Raw genomic sequence first — 22,470 nt, forward strand, 5'->3', positions numbered from 1 at the left:
TCATGTCCAGCAGGTTTCGTATCATATCCAGCAGTTTAACGTACCTCTGCATGCCCACCCCAGTGATCTAGTGTTTATCATGCTTGATTGTTGTCTCAAAAGATATGGGATGAAATCCTGGCTACGATGGCCGGATTTCGATGGAAGCGAAATTCTGGAGGCCTGTGCACTTGGATCAAGAAGCATGATGAAGAATTCCAGATGGCTGAAATTACCCTGAGCACTGCACTACGATGTGTCTCATAGTTTTAGGACATAATACCCAGTAATTACTGTTATTAATTTTTATTACTTCGTTTTCCCACCTGGAAACTACGGTACTGTCTCCTCGGGCTGTGGAAACTTCCTGATCATCACCGTACAAAATGCCGGGTCAGTTTGTCTGTGTTCTGAGCTTGTTCCGACGTCTCTAGCGCTTGACAAGAATCTTGCTGACTCCAAAGTTCTTGCCATTGGTGTGGCTTGCCAAGCTCGAGTGCGTATTCATTAGCCTTTAATGTGATGGCCACCGTATAATTGACATTATACCCCATGGTGAAGAGGCATTGACAAACAATCATAAGGGCTACTTTAGACTAATTGGTGGATATCGATGCGTGATCATTACATGAGGGAAAAAAAGACAGTCGGGATGTTGTGGTGTAATCATTATGTGAGTGATCATTATGCAAACGAACGTGGTAGTTTGTGAAAACAGTTGTGACCTTGTATTCTTTTTCCTTGCTGCCGTGGGATGGAAAAGAACAACCTTTTCGTAGGTGTGGGGTCTGGAATATTTAAAAATGTTGATGAGAAAGCACCTTCTGTCATAGCTCGATTGGTGGAGCATCGGACCCTAATTCAAAGGTTGTTGGTTAGAACCCTATTCACAGAAAGGTTTTCTTAAAGATGGTAGTCTCTCTTTGGGACCTTCGACGCAAAAATTTTGGTCCGCCTGTCTGTCTGTACATTTGTCTGTTTGTTCATTTTTACTGGTATTTTGAACGGCATCAAAGTGAGCAAATGATACTCAAACGGCCGACACAATCCCCAGCGCCCACCATTATTGCTCAAGATTCAGCGTTCATACTTGTGCGATTAGCTATTAAAAAGCAATTATTGTGCATATCTGAGGCACTGTAACAATATGTCAATATTATGTATGTGTATTTTTTTACTAGAAAAGGCATACATAATTAATTTTAAGGATCATAGCCTTTAAAACGCTGCACTGGCCATGCAACGCTTGCATAAAATGGCAAGTGTTTCCAACGCTTTGCTAAGACGACACGGTGGTGGCACCTACCCGTCGCCTTGTGTTCTACACTTAATCACATCAGAGACGGGCGCGCTCGCCAAGTGCTTCATTTTTTAGGATAACTACCAGATAGCGCTCATGTCTCGCATGTGACGTGACTTGATGCACTCGTTCGCTTCCGCTGCGCGCTCGAGGCACTCTAACGCAGCGCCTTCAGAATACTATTCACCGATTTTCTTGCGCAGAACATCAAACAAACGTTTTGTTCACTCTCTCCAGGCGCAAAAATATCGTCTTTTGACGAAATTTGCAGTGTAACATGCAGACAGGGGACCAATATTTTTTGTAGACTGTATATCAGCTTACATCATAATTGCTATAGTACAGTTAAAGGCAAGGATTAGCGGGTCTTATGCTTTCGTTGGTTTAATTGTCTGATTCATCTGTTTGTGTTACAAAGTAGCCGGCCCCTTAGACAAATTTCCCGCCGTCTTCCAGAGGCCTCTTAGCCTCTAATAGCCTGTAATGCTTTATTAAACCCCATAAACTAACCAACCGCCTTTTTCTCCATTTAAGGTGTCCTTGCCGACACAGCTATGGTTCTGTGCTGTGAAGCTGCTCAAGGGCCGGGATCCACTGTTATTCAGCTACCAGTCCACACTGCCCAAGCTACCACTGCCATCGCTGGACGACACCATGCACCGCTACCTGAAATCTGTGAAGCCGCTGCTCGACGAGGCTAACTACAAGCGCATGGAAGCCCTGGCGGCGGAGTTCCGCGGTGGCATTGCCATCAAGTTGCAGAGGTAAGGTTTCTGGCTTTGGTGTAAGTGCGGTGGATGATGGAATTTTGGCTGGGATGCGTTTTTTTTTGGGGGGGGGGGGGAGGGGGGGGGCAATTTTCGGACATGCAGGCTTTGACAAAGCACAACTAGTGGTGTCTGGAACTGCTGGTTGCTTCCTTTCAGTATAATCGGCTTGCCTTTCAATCAATAATCAATCATTCAACATTATTTCATTCATTTCATAAACTGACAGAAGAGTGGGGAATCAAAGCTGTGATTCGATAGCTTGATGAGCCTGCTGCCTTCATTTCAAGAAATAAAACATTTTTACACAAATAAATTATAACATTGATAAAGATAAAATGGGTTGTATAACCATTGCTTGCTAAGTATCAGTGAGTTAGTCTTTCGCATTTACAAATGTCAACTGGTATTTGCTTGATGAACAAGATTCATTTGTGACAATATTTTAATAACAAACATTTTGTAGTAAATTGCTTGATTTCCTCATACCGTCCAAGTTGTATCCGACAATAAAATAGCTTAGCTAAGACAGAAAATTCATTGTATACATACACTGAAAACGCTGAATAATGCGTGCCTATCAGTTATTTCATGAAACCGATAATTTGTTATATTTGTATTCATTACAACAGAGTTTGATATAGCACACTGTTAAAATGTAGTGGTACGCATACTTGTCGCCAAACGTACACTGTGTTCTGAAAGAAACCAATTTTGATTGCTTAGTGACATCTTTAAGTTTGTTTTCTTTAACAACTCCTGCTTTATGTTTACTGGAACAATTGCTGGTTCAAAGCTATGGAAGCTGCACTGTGCGGTTGTAAGAATGTGCATTGCCATTTACAAAGGTTTTTCAAATGAGGTTGTCCTGTCAAAATATTTTTTGCTGTCAGGAAGCCTCATGGTTATATGCCCGCATGTGAACAGCCTCTCTTCTTACTGGCTGCAGACACAATCCAATCACTCCTTTGACTCGAACAAATTCAACTGTCACTTGACTACCTCTAAAGCAAGTTTCAGGCATTCATTCCGTGGAAAGGGGACGTTTACTGACAAACAAGTTCATATGTACTTCCGAGCACATCTGATGCGCTGAGGCGTCGGCAGGTTCCTCAAGCAAGTTGTTAAGACACCTTGTTTACTCAATTTCGCGAAATTTAGGATTGTGCTCTTCGTCATTCTGTTTTCCAAGCTTCCACCGACTCAAACAGCCTTTCCATGCACATGACTGCAATCACCTGCCCGTCGTCGTTTTTATCTCTCGTTACTAACCACTTGCGTATTCCCTGATTGTTAGTGATATTTTCTTCACTTTCTCTATAACCTGCCCTGTATGTGGCACTCCTCTTCTGCAGCTTTCTTTTAGAGGTAAGAAAAGCTTGCAAGGTCTATTAGTCATTCACCTAAGATGACTTGAAGGGGAAAGCCATTTTTAATTTATTCTTGCTCGCTTGTGTCTATGCCTCGCCGTCTCTGAAAATATTCTGCACGTAGTGTGGTATTGCTGTGGCTCCAGAATCGGTCTGCTTAGGACTAAGCAACAATGGCAGGTGATGATGTGGTAATGTGACATCACGATGCTGTCACGCATTTTGGTGACCAGTGATGCCGCGATTTCTTGTATCACTTGTGTTGGCGCCATTGTCGATAGTCACTTTTCACATTTGATAAGGCACTTAAGGCTTTTGCCTTAAATATTAAATGTCCTGGCTCTGTCATGACTCTATCATCTCTGTTGTATCACCAGCCTTACAGTCTATTGGTTGTTGCATTGTGCAGATACCTGTTTCTAAAGTCCTGGTGGGCGGCCAACTACGTGTCAGACTGGTGGGAAGAGTACGTTTACCTGCGAGGCCGCAGCCCCATCATGGTCAACTCCAACTTCTACGCCATCGACGCCATCATGGTGAAGATGAGCTCGAACCAGGCTGCCCGAGCGGCCAACCTGGTGTACGCCTCGATGCTCTTCCGCCGCGGCATCGACACCCAGCAGATGAGCCCCATCATGGTGCAGGGAATCGTGCCCCTCTGCTCCCGTCAGTACGAGCGACAGTTCAACACCACTCGGTGAGATGTCCTGCTTGAAACTTCCCTACTTGGGAGCAGCTCACCCTCCCAGTTTAACAAAAGCTTGTGGGGTCTCGATATGGCGAGCGCGCCAGGCTCTTGGAACACGGACACAGCAGATGCGGTCGGAACGAACCAAGCCAACAATGACACGTTTAATTAACTACTTTTTGATCGACAATATCGTCAGCCAAATAATTATAACATCAATCGTGATCATCATGCTAAGACATCCTTACACAGTGATAAACAGCACTCAACAACATGACAAACAAGGTAGTGTCACGAACGCCTAACTCACCACGTGGGGCCACTGCTGACAGCCCGCGGTGCTGTCCACGGCAGACCCACCGCTGGATGCAACCGTCCGTGCTACCGCCCCACGCCACAAGAGACTAGTTTATTTCTTGCGCAGCGCCACCAAGGCTTCCCGCCAGGCATCGCCGCCTGCACTCACGTGTTTTAACCATTATAATGATGATGATGATAATGGTGGCGATAAACGCTCACAAGCACAATGCCACCTACCGACCAATAGTTGTGACCCTGAAATACGGCTTCTGCGCGAAACACATGCGCCATGCGGCACAAACAACTTTACAGGGGGTGTCAGCACCCCCACAAGTCAAGTAAGGTGTAGCTTCCTCACATTCGTGTTGCTTTTCTGGTAGTTTAGCAGCTTGCATCTGATTTGAATTTGTTTTGAGTTTGCTTGCTCCTAGCATCTGTTACATCAGTGTTTCTTATGAAGGGGTTTCACTATAGTATGCTACTGCTATGATGACAACTGCACAGGATAGACTAATTGTACGCAGGGCTGGGCACTGCCCTGCTCTTACTTGAAGTGCAACAATGTGTAGCCCGTTTTCGATCTGATTTGGGGAACGCATGTTCAAGCCGAGTGTGCCACCTCATGCCAGAGAAATTGGAGAACAAAAGAGGTTACACGTCGGGTTACTTGTCAGCAGATGAGTTATACATCACTCATCTGCTGTTGTAAACAGACGAGAGGCAGAAGTCACATGACCACATTTTGGATGCACTGTAAAGTCAAAGTGAGAGCACCTCGCAACATTCGGAGAGTGAGCGGGGTGACCCATGCGCCACCAAAAACCACTAATCGTCGTCATCAGTAAGTGTGGGGCTCTGTGAGAAACAACCAAGCGTGTTCAGAGCGCTCGATTTTGACCAGCTGAACATGACGTGCATCTCCAGAGTGTTCTGGAACGCTAGAAAATTACTAGTTGAATGTGCCAATAGACAGCGTTGCTGTACTAAAAGAGCACTTACAACTGTGTAGGGTCCCAGGCGTGGAGACTGACCGGCTGGTCCATTACCAGGACTCTCAGCATGTGGCAGTCTACCATCGGGGCCGCTTCTTCAAGCTGTTTGTGTACCACAAGCACCGCCTGCTGCAGCCCTGCGACCTCCAGCGGCAGATCCAGCGCATTCTGGACCACACGGGCGAGCCGCAACGAGGTGAGGCCCACCTGGGCGTCCTGACGGCCGGGGAGCGAAGCCAGTGGGCACACCTTCGAGAAACCCACTTCCGCAAGGGCCTCAACCGCATCTCGCTCGATGCCATCGAAAAGGCGGCCTTCGTGCTCGTGCTCGATGAAGATGAGTACGGGTGCGTACTTGGAAAGGCCTTCTTTTCAAGTTGGTGAACCTTGTTGACCCGCTTACCTCCCAAGCCTTTTCGAGGAGAAGTTTACAAAATCGGGATCCTTTATATTCGTTATACAATGCCCTGTACTTGTGTTTACCATTTTAGGAACACTCAAGAAAGATAGAGAACTCGTGGTACGGCAGAAGAATTAACCAGATGTTTTTCTAGTTGGCTAACCTGCTGTGATGGTGTAGTGGCTGTGGTGCTCGACTTCTGATCTGAAAGTCGTAGAATAAAATCCCCGCTGCAGCGACTGTATTTAGATTGAGGCGAAATGCTTGAAGTCCGTGTATTCAAATTCAGGCGGACATCAATTAACCACTAGGGGTTGAAATTTTTGGAGCCCTCCACTATGCTCTCCCTCGTGATCATTTTGTGATTTGGTGTATAATCCTGCACTTTTTTTCGTGGAAAATCGATGCCAAGTTGGGGGGTGCGAGAATTGCGCAGGGAAAACTTTCAACGAAAACATACAGAGTGAAAAAGAAAACAAAGTGGGCAGGCCAGGCTCGTCTACATTTGCTGAAAGTAGCAATATAGTGTCGCTTGTTTTTATTGAATCAAAAAGAAAAGCAGCAATGTACATGGTAAATACCATTTGCCCTTAGTGATATTAGTAGTACCAGTTACTAATTGTTGACTGTTTCATACACCTAGGAGCCAAAGAGTTAATATGTGGTAAAGAATTTAGGGTGACCATTGTATACTAGGGTGCAGTTCAGTTTTGTGTGGTACTAAAGTTTTGCAGAATTATGGAAACTGGCCACAGTTCTGTGCTGTGGCCCTGCTTCTAGTTAAGTTTTGGAAACACTTTGTAGGAGTGTATGTACCTTTGAGGGTTACTGACCCACGTTGTTAGCTTCATGGCTGTGGTGCTAGCTTAGCAGATGCGCTGCTGAGCAGGTGCCCAGCAACTTGTGTTTGCAATCTTGTGCATAATGCAACAACACCTGTTTACTTATATGTAGGTGTGAGGTAGGCGGAACCAGGTGGTCAAAATTAATTCAGAAAATTGACGTCCTACTGCCGCATGCCTCACAGTCATGCTATGATTTCGGCCAGAATTTAACCCTTGGCGGGCCATTGTCGGGCCCTTCCCCGCAATGCAACACAGCCACAACGGTTCACATTTGGACAGCGCTAGATAAGTCATTTTGTGGTTAATTCTTGCTCGAATTTTTTCATTGAATTATGTGCCATCAATGTGTGCGTAAACTTTTACCCAAGCTTTGATTTATTTAGTTTAGGTCGAATCGGACGGCCAGTGGGTAAGAGTATTGGACAACAGATTATTGATGTTTCCTTTTGGGGGTTTGATGGAATGCAAGTTCTAAATTAATGTAATCTACTTGCAAAATCGGCTTGCGATTTCTGAAGCAACAAAGTACAGACTTGCCAGGCGGCAGCCATAGTTTTAAAAAAAGTGGGGGAGGGTGTTTTAAATTTCCCCCTCCTATGTGTGTATTCGTGTACATGTTTGTGTGTGTGGGTGTGTATGCACATGTGAAATGTAAAAAAATTCAGGTGCTATTAGTAACCACGCCCAGATCCTTAGCAATCTTGTAGCATCTAGTTATAGAGAGATTTGCCATGGTCTGGTGACTTGTTTCTCATGCACCCATGTTCACTCTTATTTAAGGCATGCAAACAACCAGGCATGTTATTCTGCATTTCAGGTACGACCCAACCAATCCAAACGAGCTGAACCGCTACGCACGTGCCTTGCTCCACGGTCGCGGATACGACCGCTGGTTTGACAAGTCCTTCAACCTCATAGTGGGCAGAAACGGGCGGGTAGGCTTTAACGCAGAGCACTCCTGGGCCGATGCTCCCATCATGGGCCACTACTGGGAGTATGTGCTGGCCCAGGACTTCTTCATCCTCAAGTGAGCCCTGCCAGGAGGCATTGCACCAGAATTTTTTTTTTACAAATTATCACGAAAGTAGTTTACAAGTTGCATGGTCTCCAGTGGGCTCTTGATAATAAGGACACAGCTTAAAGTAGTGCAAGACAATTGTGAACATTCATAAAGGCCAGTGCGAATATACCTTAAGGCCATAAAGATGGTTGTGAACATTCATAAAGGCAATTAAAATAGTAGGAAACATTAGAAAAAAGGCCATGAAGACTTGAAACATTGTGACTTAGTTTATGGATGCATAGCCTTCTGTGGAAGTCGAGACGTCACGCACAGAGCAAGCGCTCTGTGCGTGACGGGCAAGCGCAAGCTTAGGTCGTGTGGCTACGACTAACGCTGCAGCTTGCTTTCTTGGCTGCTTCGTCATTGCCTCGTATTGTTCGCTACAACATTCATGAAGGATATGAAGATTATTGCAAACATTCATAAAGGCCACAGAGACTATAGTAAACATTCGTAAAGGTCGTGAAGATAATTGGAATGATCATAAAGGCTTCAAAGATGAGAACATTCATAAAGGCCATAAAGAGAAGTGTGAACATACGTCAAAGTCATTTATGAAGGCCAGTGTGGCCATTCATAATGTTCATTTGTAGCTCCTTTTGTGTAACAATGGCAACCTGCCAATTGGCATAGAAAATTGTGCAAGCTGGCATAGTTTGATCTTACGTACAAATCCTTAAAACAAAGATGGGGGCTGGCGGGTTAAAAAAAAAGATAATAATGACCTTATAGCAAGCGTGTCATGTTTTTCTACTTGGATGTAGCAAGGCTTTTTGGGATGCATGTACTCCAACTTCTAATGCTAAATCTGAAGCTGCACTGTTCATGCAGTACGAGACTTAAATGTGTTTGGTCTGCAATGGCCTCTGCTTGCAGATATGACGAAAATGGAAACACAAGGGGCCACTCCAGCCTTGAGCTGCCCACTCCCATTCGACTACGATGGGACTTGTCTCAAGATGTGAGTGCAACCTTTCAAAATATCGCTTGGTGCTTGTGACTGTTGTAGTCTTGTCTCTGTGTTTCAACGCCGTCAGTGAGTATCCATGAATATCAACAGAGAAGGAGTTTTTTTTTCTGAAAAAAATGTGAATACTTGTATAAAAGCTGCACTAAGGTTGTGACTTCCTTGCAATAATGTTTCCATTGTCTTGCACTCAACAATGCACCTTGTAAGCCTCCTGGATAAAAAAGAAACGACATATGCTTTCGAACTCTCCTATATCGAACCCACATAAAAAGAATTATTGTATATATCGAACAGCTGAAATATCCCCTTCGATATGTTCTCAATTACCGTAAGTGTTTGGACAAGTTGTTAGTTAATTGTCAAGAAAATTTCTACAGCACTGGAAAAACATGAGAACAGACAGAAATAGAGATGACACGGACAAGTGACTGTCTGTGTCTGCTCTCTTTTTGTTTCTTTGTTCGTGTTTCTCTCATGCTGTTGAAATCTTCTTGATGATGTTTTCGATAGATGAAATATTGCTGTGTATAGCGCTCATTTGTGAGCCCTTCATATTTGATATGTCCACATTCGACTGCATTCAAATACCTAATTAAATATTACTTTACATATTGTTCTGTATGCTTAAATATTACTTTACATATTGTTCTGTGTGCTGTTTTGGTATTTAGGCCCATTCTCTGTATTTACCTTTTTTTTATTCTGTTTGCCTCATAATTTTATGTGCTTTGTATGCACTCTTAAAAAAAAAATGGAGTGACGTTGTCTCCATTTAGGGAGGAATGGCGATGTCCCCAATGTTTGTCTTTAAAAAGAGAAACGTTGTTCCCTTGTCCACGGAGAAACGTTTTCCTCCCTATGAAAATCACCATGGCTGCCCCCAGGTTAGCGAAGCAAGTAGGCTTAGCAAATACATCGATTCTCAATTGATAAGGAGTACAAGGCACTGAAAGTTATAAACAACGGTCCCGCTGAGCTTGATATCGAAAGAAATTATTATAAAAACAAGCAGACGAACCTGTAGTGATGAAAACAACGCGAAAGAGAATGACGGAGCAAGTAGGTTTCGTTCGGTTAGTGAGGCGACGTTCACTCTGAAAGACACGGATACTGCAGAGTCCTCACCCGAAGAGTGCATGCTAGGCCTGCTGTATTTATTTCTCGCAGATTCACATAGTGTAGCGACGTTATCCATGCATTTGCGGTGCCGCAGGTCATGAGATGTGCGTTCAAACCGTAGACTCGATCACAGCGAAACCATTTCGACTCAGTAGTGCAGCTTTGATAGATAGATGTTCAACGTTATATAAATAGCTGGAGGTGTGAAAGCGTCATAGTCATGAAGTAGGTGGTAGCTAGCGCCATCTGGAGGGACTGAACGAAAAAAAAAAAAAAAAAGGTTGCTTGCGGCGACCTACGTTGTCATACCCACCATCACGGCTCCCTTGCGGATAATTTATGACTCAGCCCATTCAGAATTTACTCACTGACACCAAAAGCTTACTATATGCTGATGCAATGCATATCATGCACACTAGGACACATAGTACAGTCGAACCTCGATATATCGAACGGCGCGGCGATCGCGAAATAGTTCGATATATCCAGAATTCGATATAAAAAAATTACGAAAAAAATGCGCCAACAGCTTGCTGAAAACAACCAACGAACCGTTCAAGCGTGGTGCAGGAAATACTCACTTGAAGATTCAAACATATTTATTGTGTTGGTTTAAAATATTGAAAAAGAGTAGCCTGCTTTTTGTTGGCCATGGCGTGTTTGACGACTGCGTCCTCAATATAGTCCAGGCGATCCATAAGTGATAGGCCGGTGCCTTCAATCGCGCCGCAGTGGCGGCGCACAAGGGCCAAGGCAGCTATGACCTCAGCTGATGTCGGGAGCGGGGCACCATCAGCGCTTGCGGGATCCACCTCTGCAGAGTCTTCATTTGGCTGCTCAGCAGTAGCTTCGGCGACAATCTCCACATCCGTGAGCTCCGCCGTTCGGAGTTAAGAGCAAACCTCATAAGCGCGAAAATGCACGCAACAGCGATGAGCGATGCTATGAGCAACGAAACAGGGCGTTCGCGCGACGTGTCGCGTGCTCGTTTTCGCGCGATTGCTCGGTTCTCCAGATTTGGAAACCGTCGCTCATCACCCGGAAGTGCTGGGCTCAAGCAGCCAATAGCGAAAAACCCGGAAAAGACAAAAACTACATAAGTGCACGTGACCCTGCCCGAGTCACGTATGCGCAACAAGAAATAACGCAATGTTTACGCATGTGCATATAAAAAAGTGCTGCAAGGCATTCATAAACACTTTCCGTTCCATTACACAACAATATATCTTATTTTTAAATTGCATACCGCTCACTACGCGGTTTTCTTGGTGCGAGTAGATGGCCTCATGCAAGCAACAGTGGAGTTCGCTCGCCGAAGCCGTCGCGTAAATGAGGTTTCCTGCGCTAGCAACTGATCGCACGAAGACGATCTACGTCGCGTCGCTGTCGCGTGCATTTTCGCGCTTATGAGGTTTGGCCCTTAGGCCTGTCGCGCACTACAGCGCGCGACAGGCCTAACTCCGAACGCACGAACACTGTGAGCACAACTACCGATGCCTGCCGATGCTACGGGGGAGGAGCTTGCAACAAGTGCGCAGTGGGCTGTTGACACCATAGAGATTGCAATGACTGCAAGCTGCAAGGCTGCGGCGCGTGTGCCGCTACGTTAAAGTGGCGCTCTCGGCGCCATCAATGTGTGCCGCATTTGTAAACGCCCGCCGCTCTACCGCTACTTTCGAGAGTTGCGGGAAAGCTCGCCGCCTGTCGATGGAGCGCGGGCGGTTTGGGGTGGCTGAGTTCGATATATCCATTATGTCAAACTTTGTTCGAAATAAAAAATCAATAATGCATGCAATTTCCTGCCTGATATAGGAACCGTTCGATATAGGCAATAATTCGATATATCCGTGTTCAATATATTAAGGTTTGACTGCACGCATATAGGGTGAACTCAATGAACGAGAGCACAATGAACCATTATCCACAGTGGCACACACGTGGACGTGTTTACTCACTTTTCTTTCTTTATTGCCTGTGTACATGCAACATTCACAAACAAATATACATCAAACAAAGACGTGTTTACTCACACCATACTACGAAAACGCACAAGCTTATATAGCAATGAGTTTCGACTGACCTTAGTGGCACAGGTTACAAGTAAGTTTTTGTACACTGTTTTTACGTTTTCTGACAATACCACAACATGCGCTCACGTAAACATGTTGTATCTGATGCTTAGACACACGGAGCTTTATTAACGGTTGCACAATAATGAACGGAATAATTACTAGAGCTTATCTGGTTTTTGCGAAAACGATTACCCCAGCAGCATTGAATGCTTACGGCATTCCGAACGCTGCGCCATCTCTCGACCACTGCCACAGTTATTTTTTTTTTTTTCTTGAAGCCTCCGAGAACGCAAATGCTTGCTGCGCTTTAGCCATTTCGGGGGTCACGTCTTTTTTTATTCTTCCACTTGTTACTCGGAGAGGGCGCCGAATGCAGACCAGACTTAGTCTCCGTCGTGGTAGGTGTTCTGTGGCCGCGTCGACCTCGCTTAGTTGTTTCGTGTTAACGTTTGCTTATATTCTTTTTACGTGCTCACCACAAGTGTGACCGTTAGCCATGGATACAGTACACCGCTAGCCCTTCAATGACAATGTTTTTGATGTGGTAACGACCGTCCTAGCAGTGTATACGTACATTACAATGCGGGTCTTGCGAGAGAAATAAGCGATGACCTCGCATCCGACGGTATTTTTTTGTGAGTGATGGCAGTGGCTGTTAGCATCGCGGCAGCTCTATTACTTGAGTGGAGGAACTAGCACTGCAGTGTGCAAATTTACTATAACGTTATAGCATGCTGTGCCTACATACTTCTCTTCTTCAGATGCCTTTCGTGATTTGCCTCGCGTGTCAATTTGCAGTCATAGTGCGTGCCACAGTTTTGTTGTTAGCGCTGTGGCTGTGGTGGTTATTATTACTCTGAATTTGGAACACTCTTTTCACAAAGGTCTGTGAGTGTTAGTACTTACCTGCTGTGCACAGCTGTTACTAGAAGTGCATTTTGTGTTGAGTTTCTCACGACAAAGGAGAATCATGGACGAGAAAGGCATACTGCACGCGTGCATAATTCTGTCTTGCTTGCTTGAACAGCTCTGTGCTGGCATGGGCAGTTCAAAACGCATGCGATTGAGAAATTGGTTTAACTGACAGAATTCGTTGGTTTACTTTTCACAAAAGTATAGTTATGATGATGTTTAAAACGTTACAGATGGTTGTAGCCCGTTCTGGCGAATAAACGCTCGGTGAAACTTCACAGCCCGTTTCCCTTTGTGCTTTCACCTGCCGTAGTAGCATAGCCTTATTGGGTGTCGTGTGACTATGCTGGAGGACGGAAGTTCGACTTCCGGCCATGGCGGCCGTATTCGAATGGTGGTAAACTGCAAAAAACATCGACATGACAGTAGCAGCACGTATAACTCTATCAATTGTATATGATCATGCTTTTACGCATGGACTGTAAAGTGGTATCAGGTTTCCTAAAATGTTGCAAAACTAGGTATGATGCTTTTTCAGGCGCCTCGTTGAGTTCATGAGTGCTGTTGGTGCCGTGCCAAATTGAATATACGTGGGCTTACCAAGTACGTCGACACCAAAAAAAATCATTATTTGTGTACAGTTTAAGGTAATCGATAAAGCAAGACTGCTTGGGAAGCAGAGCTCCTTGTATTCGTGACAAATTGGTAGTATGAAACAACACGAGACACACACGGAAGTGTGTGGAGGATTGTGCCTGGCGATAAAAAAAAGAGAGAATTTTACTCTACACCAAAAAAAAAAAAAAAACGTCACTCCCGCATTACTTGCATCAATCTTAGGTAAAAACAATCGCTCGCGACTGGCCGCAGCCGGCTAGGCTCAGCGTGCGCATGAGCGCGTGCAAGACCCCCGTGATTGAGGAGAAACTTGAACACTGAAGAAGGAACGTTGCTCGGTCCTTGCTGCGAGAGGGTGCAACGGGTAAAGCGCCCAAAAGGAAGGAAGTCGCTGCGCTGAAGGAGGAACGTAGCCCGTTTCTCCATTCTCGCTCCCTTTCTTTTTTAGAGTGTGCAATGAAAGTAGTTTCATATTTGCCACCCTTGTAGTCAGTGCCCCACTGGGGAAATGCTCGAGGCTCGTGTTCTGTGCATGCTAAAGAACCCCAGGTAGTCAAATTTCCGGAGCCTTCAACCACGGTGACCTTCAATCATATCGTGGTTTCGGAACGTTATACAGTCGAGCTCGCTTAAAACGAACCTGAGCGTGACGCGGCATCTGTTCGCTGTATCCCGAAGTTCGTAGTAAATGAAACACAGCTTTTAAGAATGTTGCTAGTGAAAACACAAACTTTTCTTGCCCCAAAAAAGTCCGTGATGCACGTGTTTCGAAGAGTAGAAGGGATAAGGGCGGTCTCGAGTTTATTTAAAACGGCATGGTGCTCGTTCACCGAGGTCCGCGGCATAAGCTGCATGATGCACTGGCTCCAAAGTTTCGTCGTTCTCGCAATCCGATTTCTCCAAATCACTCTCGCCGTGTACTTTATGCACGATGCCCTAATTCGTGCACGGTTCTGCAGTGTCGGCATCATCATCGGCCGTAATTAAACCACTGCAACAGATAGATGTCCCGCTCACTCTCCCAGGTCGGAGTTGGTGACGCACTGAGACAAATCGCCGCCGCAGTGGTCCTGTTCGGAAGCTTCAGGCTCGGCATCGGGCCCGATGTCGACGAAGTCGACCTCGTGAAAACAGTTTCGCCTGCATGTAGCCGCCCTCGTCGCCTTCGAAATATTCACCATCTCCACTGCCGAATACTGGGATTCCCGAAGCGGCAAGTTGGCTGCCAGGTGGTCAACAGCTATGAGCAAACGCTCCGAAACGCGGCACCTAACGCAGATTACGCTCAAGCCAAGCGGTCACACTTTCGCCCGTTTTGTTGAGCGGCAGGAAAAAGCGTGCTAGTCCTCCCGTCGGCCATCATGACCACACACGCACACGCGCGACACACATGCCAGAACGCGTGGAACAGCTCTGGGCCCGTTTCCAGTCAAAAAACAGAATTAATTCGAGCCAGCGTGGCCAGCGTCGCAGAGCGGTGGAGACGGACGAAGGGGTTGTGATCAAGAGAGGAGAGCAGACTTGCGAGAGAAGGGCAAGGAGTTGCGATAAATAGAGGGGAGGATGCGGCGTTAGGGCGACCTTGTAAACCAAAACACACGAAAAGGAGGCAGGTTGGGTAGCTTGCTTGAAAGGTCTGCGAAACTCGCCCGTAAAAAAAAAAAAAAATCTTGGAAAGAGTGCTTACGCGCGCAGAAGTCGAAGCAAGGCCGCCTGGTTCAGTGCGCGTGGCGGTGTTCGAAGAATCGGCGGCCGTGGCCCAAAAATTGTTTTGTTGTGCCGGCGGGTTTGCGTGGCCTCACAAACATCGATATTTTGCGATTTGTTCCACGCAAATTAAAAGCCGTTTTCGCGCTTCCACTCTAACGGGGAAGGCTGCTGAGCCGAGTGCGAAGTGAGCGAGAACAAGTCATAAACACGAAACGAATCGCGCATTATCAGAGTCAGTGGGGTAGCGTACGCGCGTGCACGACACAGGCTATCAGATACAGTCCGTGGCCAACGATGTAGGCATATGGTCTGGTCACTCCAGACCGGCGACCCCAACGACAGTATCAGCGATCAAAAACAGGGGAGATGGCCGACCCATCTTGGAAAGATTGGTGGCAGTGTGAAAACACGGGCCCCGTCTGGCGATGCGGTGTGCTCAGAGTATCGGGGGGAGGGGGGGGGACAAAGCATGGAGGGAGGTGTAACAAAAAGCGGGTGGGGCATGGAGGAAAGAAAACAGCTATCCTTCCTCCATGGGTCGGGGAGAGCGGCAACTAGAGGGTCGCGGAGGCAAGTTCGGCGTATAGGCACCTCGCCTATGCCTGATCGGTGGTCGAAAGTGGTTTCCCGGGAAGTCAGCAGACCGCTGACTCCGTTCGCTGTAACCGATTAGCGGCGCTCGGTGACTTTCGTTTTAAGTGTGATTTTGTGCCATTGAATCAATGCATATTTTCATGGTCACGCGGATATTGTTCGTTCTAAGCGAAAGTTCGTTTTAAGTGGGGCCGTTGTATATGGGCCTGACTGTACACCAACTAATATTAATGCCCCTCTAGGGCATTTATGGATATATATAATCAAAATTTTTGTGTTTTCCCGTGCGTTTTTGCTTATGTGGTTTTTCTATACTCTCAAACTTTGATACAATGAACACGGATACAACGAATTATCGGTTATAGTGAAGAAAATCAAGAATTGTTTTGTCATAGGTGCAGCATTACTAATATTCGTTTATGACGAATTTTTGGATACAACAAAGTATTTTTGTGATAGGTATGACAGTTGTGATAAGGTTTCAGTGTGGTACTGTACGGGATCTCACTGCCTTATACTTTGCCAGGGCAATTGGTTCTGAGGCAGTGCAACAGTTCTCTATCTCTCTCCGCAGCTGATTGAAAAGATAGAGGAGGGTCTGCTGTGCGCACAAACGTTGCTCGATGATGTTGACCTTCACCTGCTGACGCACACTGCCTACGGGAAGGGCTTCATGAAGAGGTGCCGATGCAGTCCCGATGCCTACCTCCAGATGGCTCTGCAGCTCGCCTACTACAGGTAGGCGAGCGTTTGCTCACAGTCAACCTTACGTACGTGTGCACAGAGTCGTTCATTGTTGTGGATGAGGTGGTGGTCTCACTGCTGAGTCGGTCCTCTCTAGCTCTTACACACATTTATTGCACAAAAGAGGAAACTTTAAGGGCTCGTATTTCTTGATAAAGCACTACATTATTTTGAACTTACAGACAAGAAAGCCAAGGAAAGTATAGGTGATGTTATCTGTTATTATTATGGTGTAAATGTGAAGGAAGTCAAGTGATCAAAAAGACAACTTGCCTCTGGCAGAGAATGAACCTGCTACTTTCGGATAAGGCTCTGCCGAATTGGCTATGGTGGTAGTCGTCCCCACTTCCATTTTATGGGCTGGTATTGTGTGCATTTTAAAAAATTGTGCGTTAGCACTTATAGTTGCCATGATGGCAAGTGCGGAACACTTTTTTTCTGCCTGCTGGCGTGGCGAAGCACGTGACCTTTTAGCAAGCTGGCAGTTGACTAAGTCGACTGCTGTTTAAGTAAAAAAAAACAAGCTTTGCAGTAGATAAAGACGTAAAAATAGAGGGATGGGTGCACGTTAAAGAACCCCAGGTGGTCAAAATTTCCGGAGCCCTCCACTACGGCGTCTCTCATAATCAAATGGTGGTTTTGGGACGTTAAACCCCACAAATCAATCAATCAATCAAAAATAGAGGGATATACAACTGAGTAAGGTTGCAAGATGAGTGAGTGTGAACAAGTACACTCAAACCTTGGTATAACAAACCTGGATATAACAAAACATCGGCTATGACAAAATAAATGAAAAAAACGTCGTGCAATAAATATAATGTTAGGAATGTACTGTTATAAAAATTTTTTGGATATAACGAAGTTATTTTTGTGTAAAATGCAACTTTGTTATAATGAAGTTTGAGTATAATTTATCATGGCACTAAGCAAGAGTACAAGACACAGGACAGGTGAGTACTGCATCTTTGTTTCCTCGCCTGACCTGTGTCTTGTGTTCGCGCTTGGTACCATAATGAATGAAGCGGTTATGTGCTTCTCACAATTGTCTTAAACAAGTGAAGATGGGGATTAAATAGTTCTCGAAATGAAACTTGATGGTTCCTGTGCCACCATCATTGTTACAAACCAGCATAGCTGTAACACTGCTTTTTAAAATTGATGTTGCAGGTCCGGCTGAGTAATGGTACGAGGCAGGTAATTAACATGATCAGATGATGTCACGAATAATTTGAAAAGTTAATGGTATGGTTGTGGGATCTCGAAATGGCGGGCGACATGCCACGCTCGTGGAGTGAAAGGACACAGCAGACACGGTCGGTACAAACCAAACGGTAACACACATTTATTTAACTAATTTAGAACGACGATATCATCCGCCGAATCGATACATCAATCGTTCCTTACACAATATTACCATACACTCCATGGCAAACACAGTAACACGACAAACACACAATAACTTGACAAACACAATAACACACCCAAGACGGCGTCGCCAACGCTTGACTTGCCGCGAGGGCCCCCGACGCGCAGCCCGCGGTGCCACGCACCGGGGACCCACGCTAGAGACAACCGTTCGCGGCAACCGCCACGCGCAGAATAGACTCGCTCAACTCTCTCGCCCGCCACGAAGGCTTGCCTTCTGCCAGGGGTCACCACCGGCGCTACAGCATGATGAGGGTGACGATAGTGGTGGTCAACTCTCGCGAACACAATGCCACCTACCGCCCGGTGGTTGTAACCCGAAATGCGGCTTGTGGGCGAGACACGTGCACCGCGCAGCGCAAACAACTTTACAGGGAGAGTCAGGACCCCCACATGGTATACAAAAAATTGATTTTCATATTTGACATGAGCTCAGGGAAATGCTAAGCATCAAAGTTTTTTCCATCCTGACTTAAATAACAAAACAGCTTGTCCCTGAAACCCTCTTCCTTTATTAGGTAAGTAATTTTAACAATACAACTTTCTCATTTTCCAAACCGTTTTTTGTTGCTGTTTGGTGTGTCCTTTTGTGTTTTAGTTATATTGTTGCAGTGCCTATAATATACAGTGTGTAGCGACCTCACTAGTTAAATTTGCGGATCGTTACATTGGATGTGAAATTATAAAGTTGGATCTCTATTCCATCCTGTTACAGAGATGCCGGGCGCTTCAGCTTAACGTACGAGGCGTCGATGACTCGACTGTTCCGAGAGGGCCGGACGGAAACGGTGCGGCCGGTGACGTGCGAGTCTCGGGCCTGGGTGCTGGCCATGCAGGACCCGAATGCAACGTTGCAGGAGAAGCGGGACAAGCTCGGCAGCGCTTGCAAGCGACACCAAAGAGGGTGCGAAACTGAAGTTGATATCATTTTATTCGCCAAAAAAAGCTGTGGCGTCAAATGCTTAAACTTAAAGCTGTTTTGGGACGTCTTGACAAACAGTTTTCACTTTACAACTAGATCCATCTCAGTGAACCTAAAGAAATTGATTCCTTCTCTTTTTTTTTTTCATGACCCATTTTCTGTCTTGAAGTAGCACAGCATTGGAGGAAGTTTATCACCTGACTATAATAAGACACTGTCAATTCATCAGTTCACTTTATTGACCACGGTTTGACATGCAGCCACCAAAAAGCATCGTTTGAAAGCAAGTTCATTTTATGGTTTCAGATACCAAGACGCCATGTGCGGCAAGGGCATCGACCGGCACCTCTTCTGCCTGTACGTGGTCTCTAAGTACCTGGAGGTGGACTCTCCGTTTCTTCGTGAGGTTCTCAGCGAGCCCTGGCGCCTGTCCACAAGCCAGACACCTCACAACCAGACGAGCTTGCTCGACCTGAGCAAGTTTCCCAACTTCATCTCGGCCGGCGGTGGCTTTGGCCCCGTGGCTGACGATGGCTATGGTGTCTCATACCTTATTGCTGGAGAAGACCACCTCTTCTTCCACGTGTCCAGCAAGCGCTCATCGCCAGAGACTGTAAGCATTGTTCTGAGTGAACATGCAATATTGATATCCCAGAAGAATATGCAGACTACGTTGGGCAGCGCTAAGTCTAGAACGGAGCTGCATTTGTTGACTGAACTAATGAAAACTGTTGTGTTGGTTGAAGGGACAGGAAAGAGGAACAAATTGATTGCAGGGCAGTATGATGATCACCAGAAGAAAAAGCAGAGGTCAAGGTTCAGTTTCTTTAGAATTTGAACAATGCCCTGAAGCTGCAGGCGGTGCATCAGTGCAATGCTGTGTATATCATCATTGTACATCGCGACCAACACGAACGAAGACTAGGATGCAGCACTGTGCCGTGTGTCCCCTTCTCGTTTTTGTCCGTGTTAGTCGCGCTGATAGTCCCAATGAATCTTTACGAACTTTCCCAGCATTTCGTTCATTTTACTGTCGTGCATATCATAGTATTTTCTTGTATTTGGACTACTGCAGCTTGATGGAAGTTCTAAAATTTTATGGAGTTTAATCAGTGGTTCCTTCACTAAGTTCACTTTTACCTCTAAAAAAATAATTGGGCCTGATTAGAACATGCTGTTTAAACTTGTGATGTCACAAAGCGGTGTAAAGAATGATCGAGGATGAAGCATTACTTCTCACTCATTGACATTGCCTTTTGTGGATGAAGAAGCTGTTTCTTTTTAGGATTGCCTTCACAAGTGCGAAAGCAGCATGGTGAAACACGAAGGCATGAATGCCACCTCGATCCGAGGCAGACGCCGTGATCAGCAGTGAATTAAAATCACGGCAGTTGCTCCAGGATCGCCATTCTTCGCTGATGTAGAAATAGAAAAGTGGTTATGATATGAAACCCGCACCAATAAGAAACTAATTAATGTGAGATATTGCAAAGCTTTCGTGTGGATTTCTGGCAAACGATCTCTGTATTACACTGACGGACAGTGCAGGACCAGTGACAATAGTTGAGCTTACCAGAGGAGTGAGCATGTAATACCCACTGTAGTACTTACTGTGATATCTTTTCTGAATTCTGATTTATTCCGATTGGAATATAGCGGCATTTTGATTGCATTTGGAAACAAAGTAGTTACACTTAGATGCGATTTCCAAAATTGTTTACATGATCCCTACAAAGAAGCATTTCTTGCTGACCATTGGGAGTTTGTCACTGTATGGTTTATGGTGACCCCGCTATTAACTGCAGCCAATGATCACCGCGAGTTCACGCTTAGCGAGCCACAGGGCCACGAATCCGCCACCTACTCGCGTGTAGCGTACCGCTACGCGCGCGCTCAACTAATAAGGCGTTTAGCGCGGCGCGGCAAAACAGATGGTGTTCAAATACAAAACACACAACACTTTATTGCCTTTGGCGGCACCCCGAACAATAGTACAACGTCCGCTCCCGGGACGCGGAGAGCATAGGCACCCGCACGCAGACGTTCACAATAATGGTGCATTCAGACGACGGAACGAATCCGGATTTGTCATGGACGCGGACGGCTATTCCACGGATGATCCACCTGCAGGCGCATCCTCACGACGGACGGTGTCCTAGGAGAAAACAGCCGGATTACCCTCGACAGCAGATTCGGTGCTCACCTGCGCCCGCTGGCAGCAGACCGGTTTGAGAGTATTCAACATAGATGCCCGCAAGAAGCGATGCTTGGCTGCGATGTCTGTCGCGTTGTGACAAATGAACAAGGAGTGTTAATCTTTCAGGAGAAAAGGGAGTTGCTGGCAGAACGCTCTCTCAACTACGTTGTTCCTCACTTGTAGGACTTCTGAGTGCGTCTCCCATTCGTTTTTAGAAGCGGCACGTCGCCGGTTGCAGAAGTTAGAATATTTCCCCACCATGACAGTTAAGAATCTCGCGTGTCAAAACAACGGTGGCGACATTTCCCGAACCACCGAAAGTGATTTCTGCGTCGTTAATCCCCTGAGAACAAAGCCCCCAGAAACTAAGTAAGCCATGCACAAGCGTAGATGATGCCGACCAGTCATGCAGCTGTCCGCGAGCCATAGAAGACATGCCGCGAGCAGACGAAAAGTGTACTGGTTGCCGGGAACCCCAAGCTAATCCGCTGAAGTATCGGCTTTCTCCCGCCAGAATTCCGATGTGAGAAACAGGTTGGGGTCAAACAGGTTGGGGTTGGGGTCGCAATGGCGAGGTTACACACGCCGATCGGGAAAAGGTCCCTCGCGGCTATGCTGCGCACTCTCACGATGGCCACTGGGCCTGGTCGCGAGTGTTAGGGCAAACCCCATACGCGTAGGCCTACGGTAAGTGCGGCTCGGTGTGGTACGACCACTTCAAGCACTAGGCACCGCTGTGGGCTTAGCGTACGATACCGAAGCTAGCACTCAAGTAAACATGCCTGCCGAGGTGCCACAGGCCTCCCCAGGCAAACTACAGTCCGGCGATTCCCAAAGGGGACGCGGATGAAGGAAAACACGTGCTTACCCGGCGCCAACCACAAAAAAGACAGCTCCCTCGGCGCACGGCACACGTGGCGCCATCTTTCGCCACGCGTCATTATCAGTGCAGATAAAGCAAAAAGGTGTGGCCGTGCGGTGAAATGCCCGCGAAATGGTCGCGGGCGCACCTCAGATCCCGACAGGTTTAAAATTAATTGAATTGAAATACATTGAACTGATTTTTTAAAATGGTTTTGCTTGCAGTCACCAAATGAATAGGGCAATTAGAAGTGTTAAATCATTTGTTTCAGTAGTTATTATGGGCCCATGTTCCTTGATAAGCTTAACACCTGCCACTGGTCCTTCACTGTCTGGCAATGGAACATCAAGTTCGTTTGCCAGAAATCTACTAGATGATTTGCAATATCTCGTAATAATTAGTTTTTTATTGATCAGTATTTTATGTCGTAGCCACTTTTCTAGTGCTGCATCAGCGAAATATGGTGAACCGGGAGCAGCTGCTGTGACTATCATTTACAGCTGCTGACGGTTGTTCTCTGTTTCTGATGGAGGTGGCATTCATGCCTTCCTGTTCCAGAATGCTGCTTTCCCCAACTCTTATGCTTCATTCTCAAAAGCGTTCTTATCGTACTCTCAT

At 46.1% G+C, this 22,470-nt stretch overlaps 1 protein-coding gene across 4 annotated transcripts in view; it reads left to right on the forward strand.

Annotated features, from left to right (window-relative positions):
- whd (carnitine O-palmitoyltransferase whd) overlaps positions 1–22,470 on the forward strand; it is a 35,238-nt gene that overhangs the window by 11,651 nt on the left and 1,117 nt on the right. For all 4 annotated transcript variants that reach the window (XM_075870929.1, XM_075870928.1, XM_075870930.1 and 1 more), the window contains exons 3-10: positions 1,814–2,043; positions 3,826–4,113; positions 5,414–5,743; positions 7,459–7,668; positions 8,581–8,665; positions 16,274–16,437; positions 18,587–18,775; positions 19,100–19,406. In XM_075870929.1, coding sequence (XP_075727044.1) covers positions 1,814–2,043; positions 3,826–4,113; positions 5,414–5,743; positions 7,459–7,668; positions 8,581–8,665; positions 16,274–16,437; positions 18,587–18,775; positions 19,100–19,406 — 1,803 coding nt within the window. The remainder of the gene's footprint in view (positions 1–1,813; positions 2,044–3,825; positions 4,114–5,413; positions 5,744–7,458; positions 7,669–8,580; positions 8,666–16,273; positions 16,438–18,586; positions 18,776–19,099; positions 19,407–22,470) is intronic.

Source organism: Rhipicephalus microplus, chromosome 8 (assembly GCF_043290135.1).
Source record: "Rhipicephalus microplus isolate Deutch F79 chromosome 8, USDA_Rmic, whole genome shotgun sequence".
In the NCBI taxonomy this organism is placed as follows: Eukaryota; Metazoa; Arthropoda; class Arachnida; order Ixodida; family Ixodidae; genus Rhipicephalus; species Rhipicephalus microplus.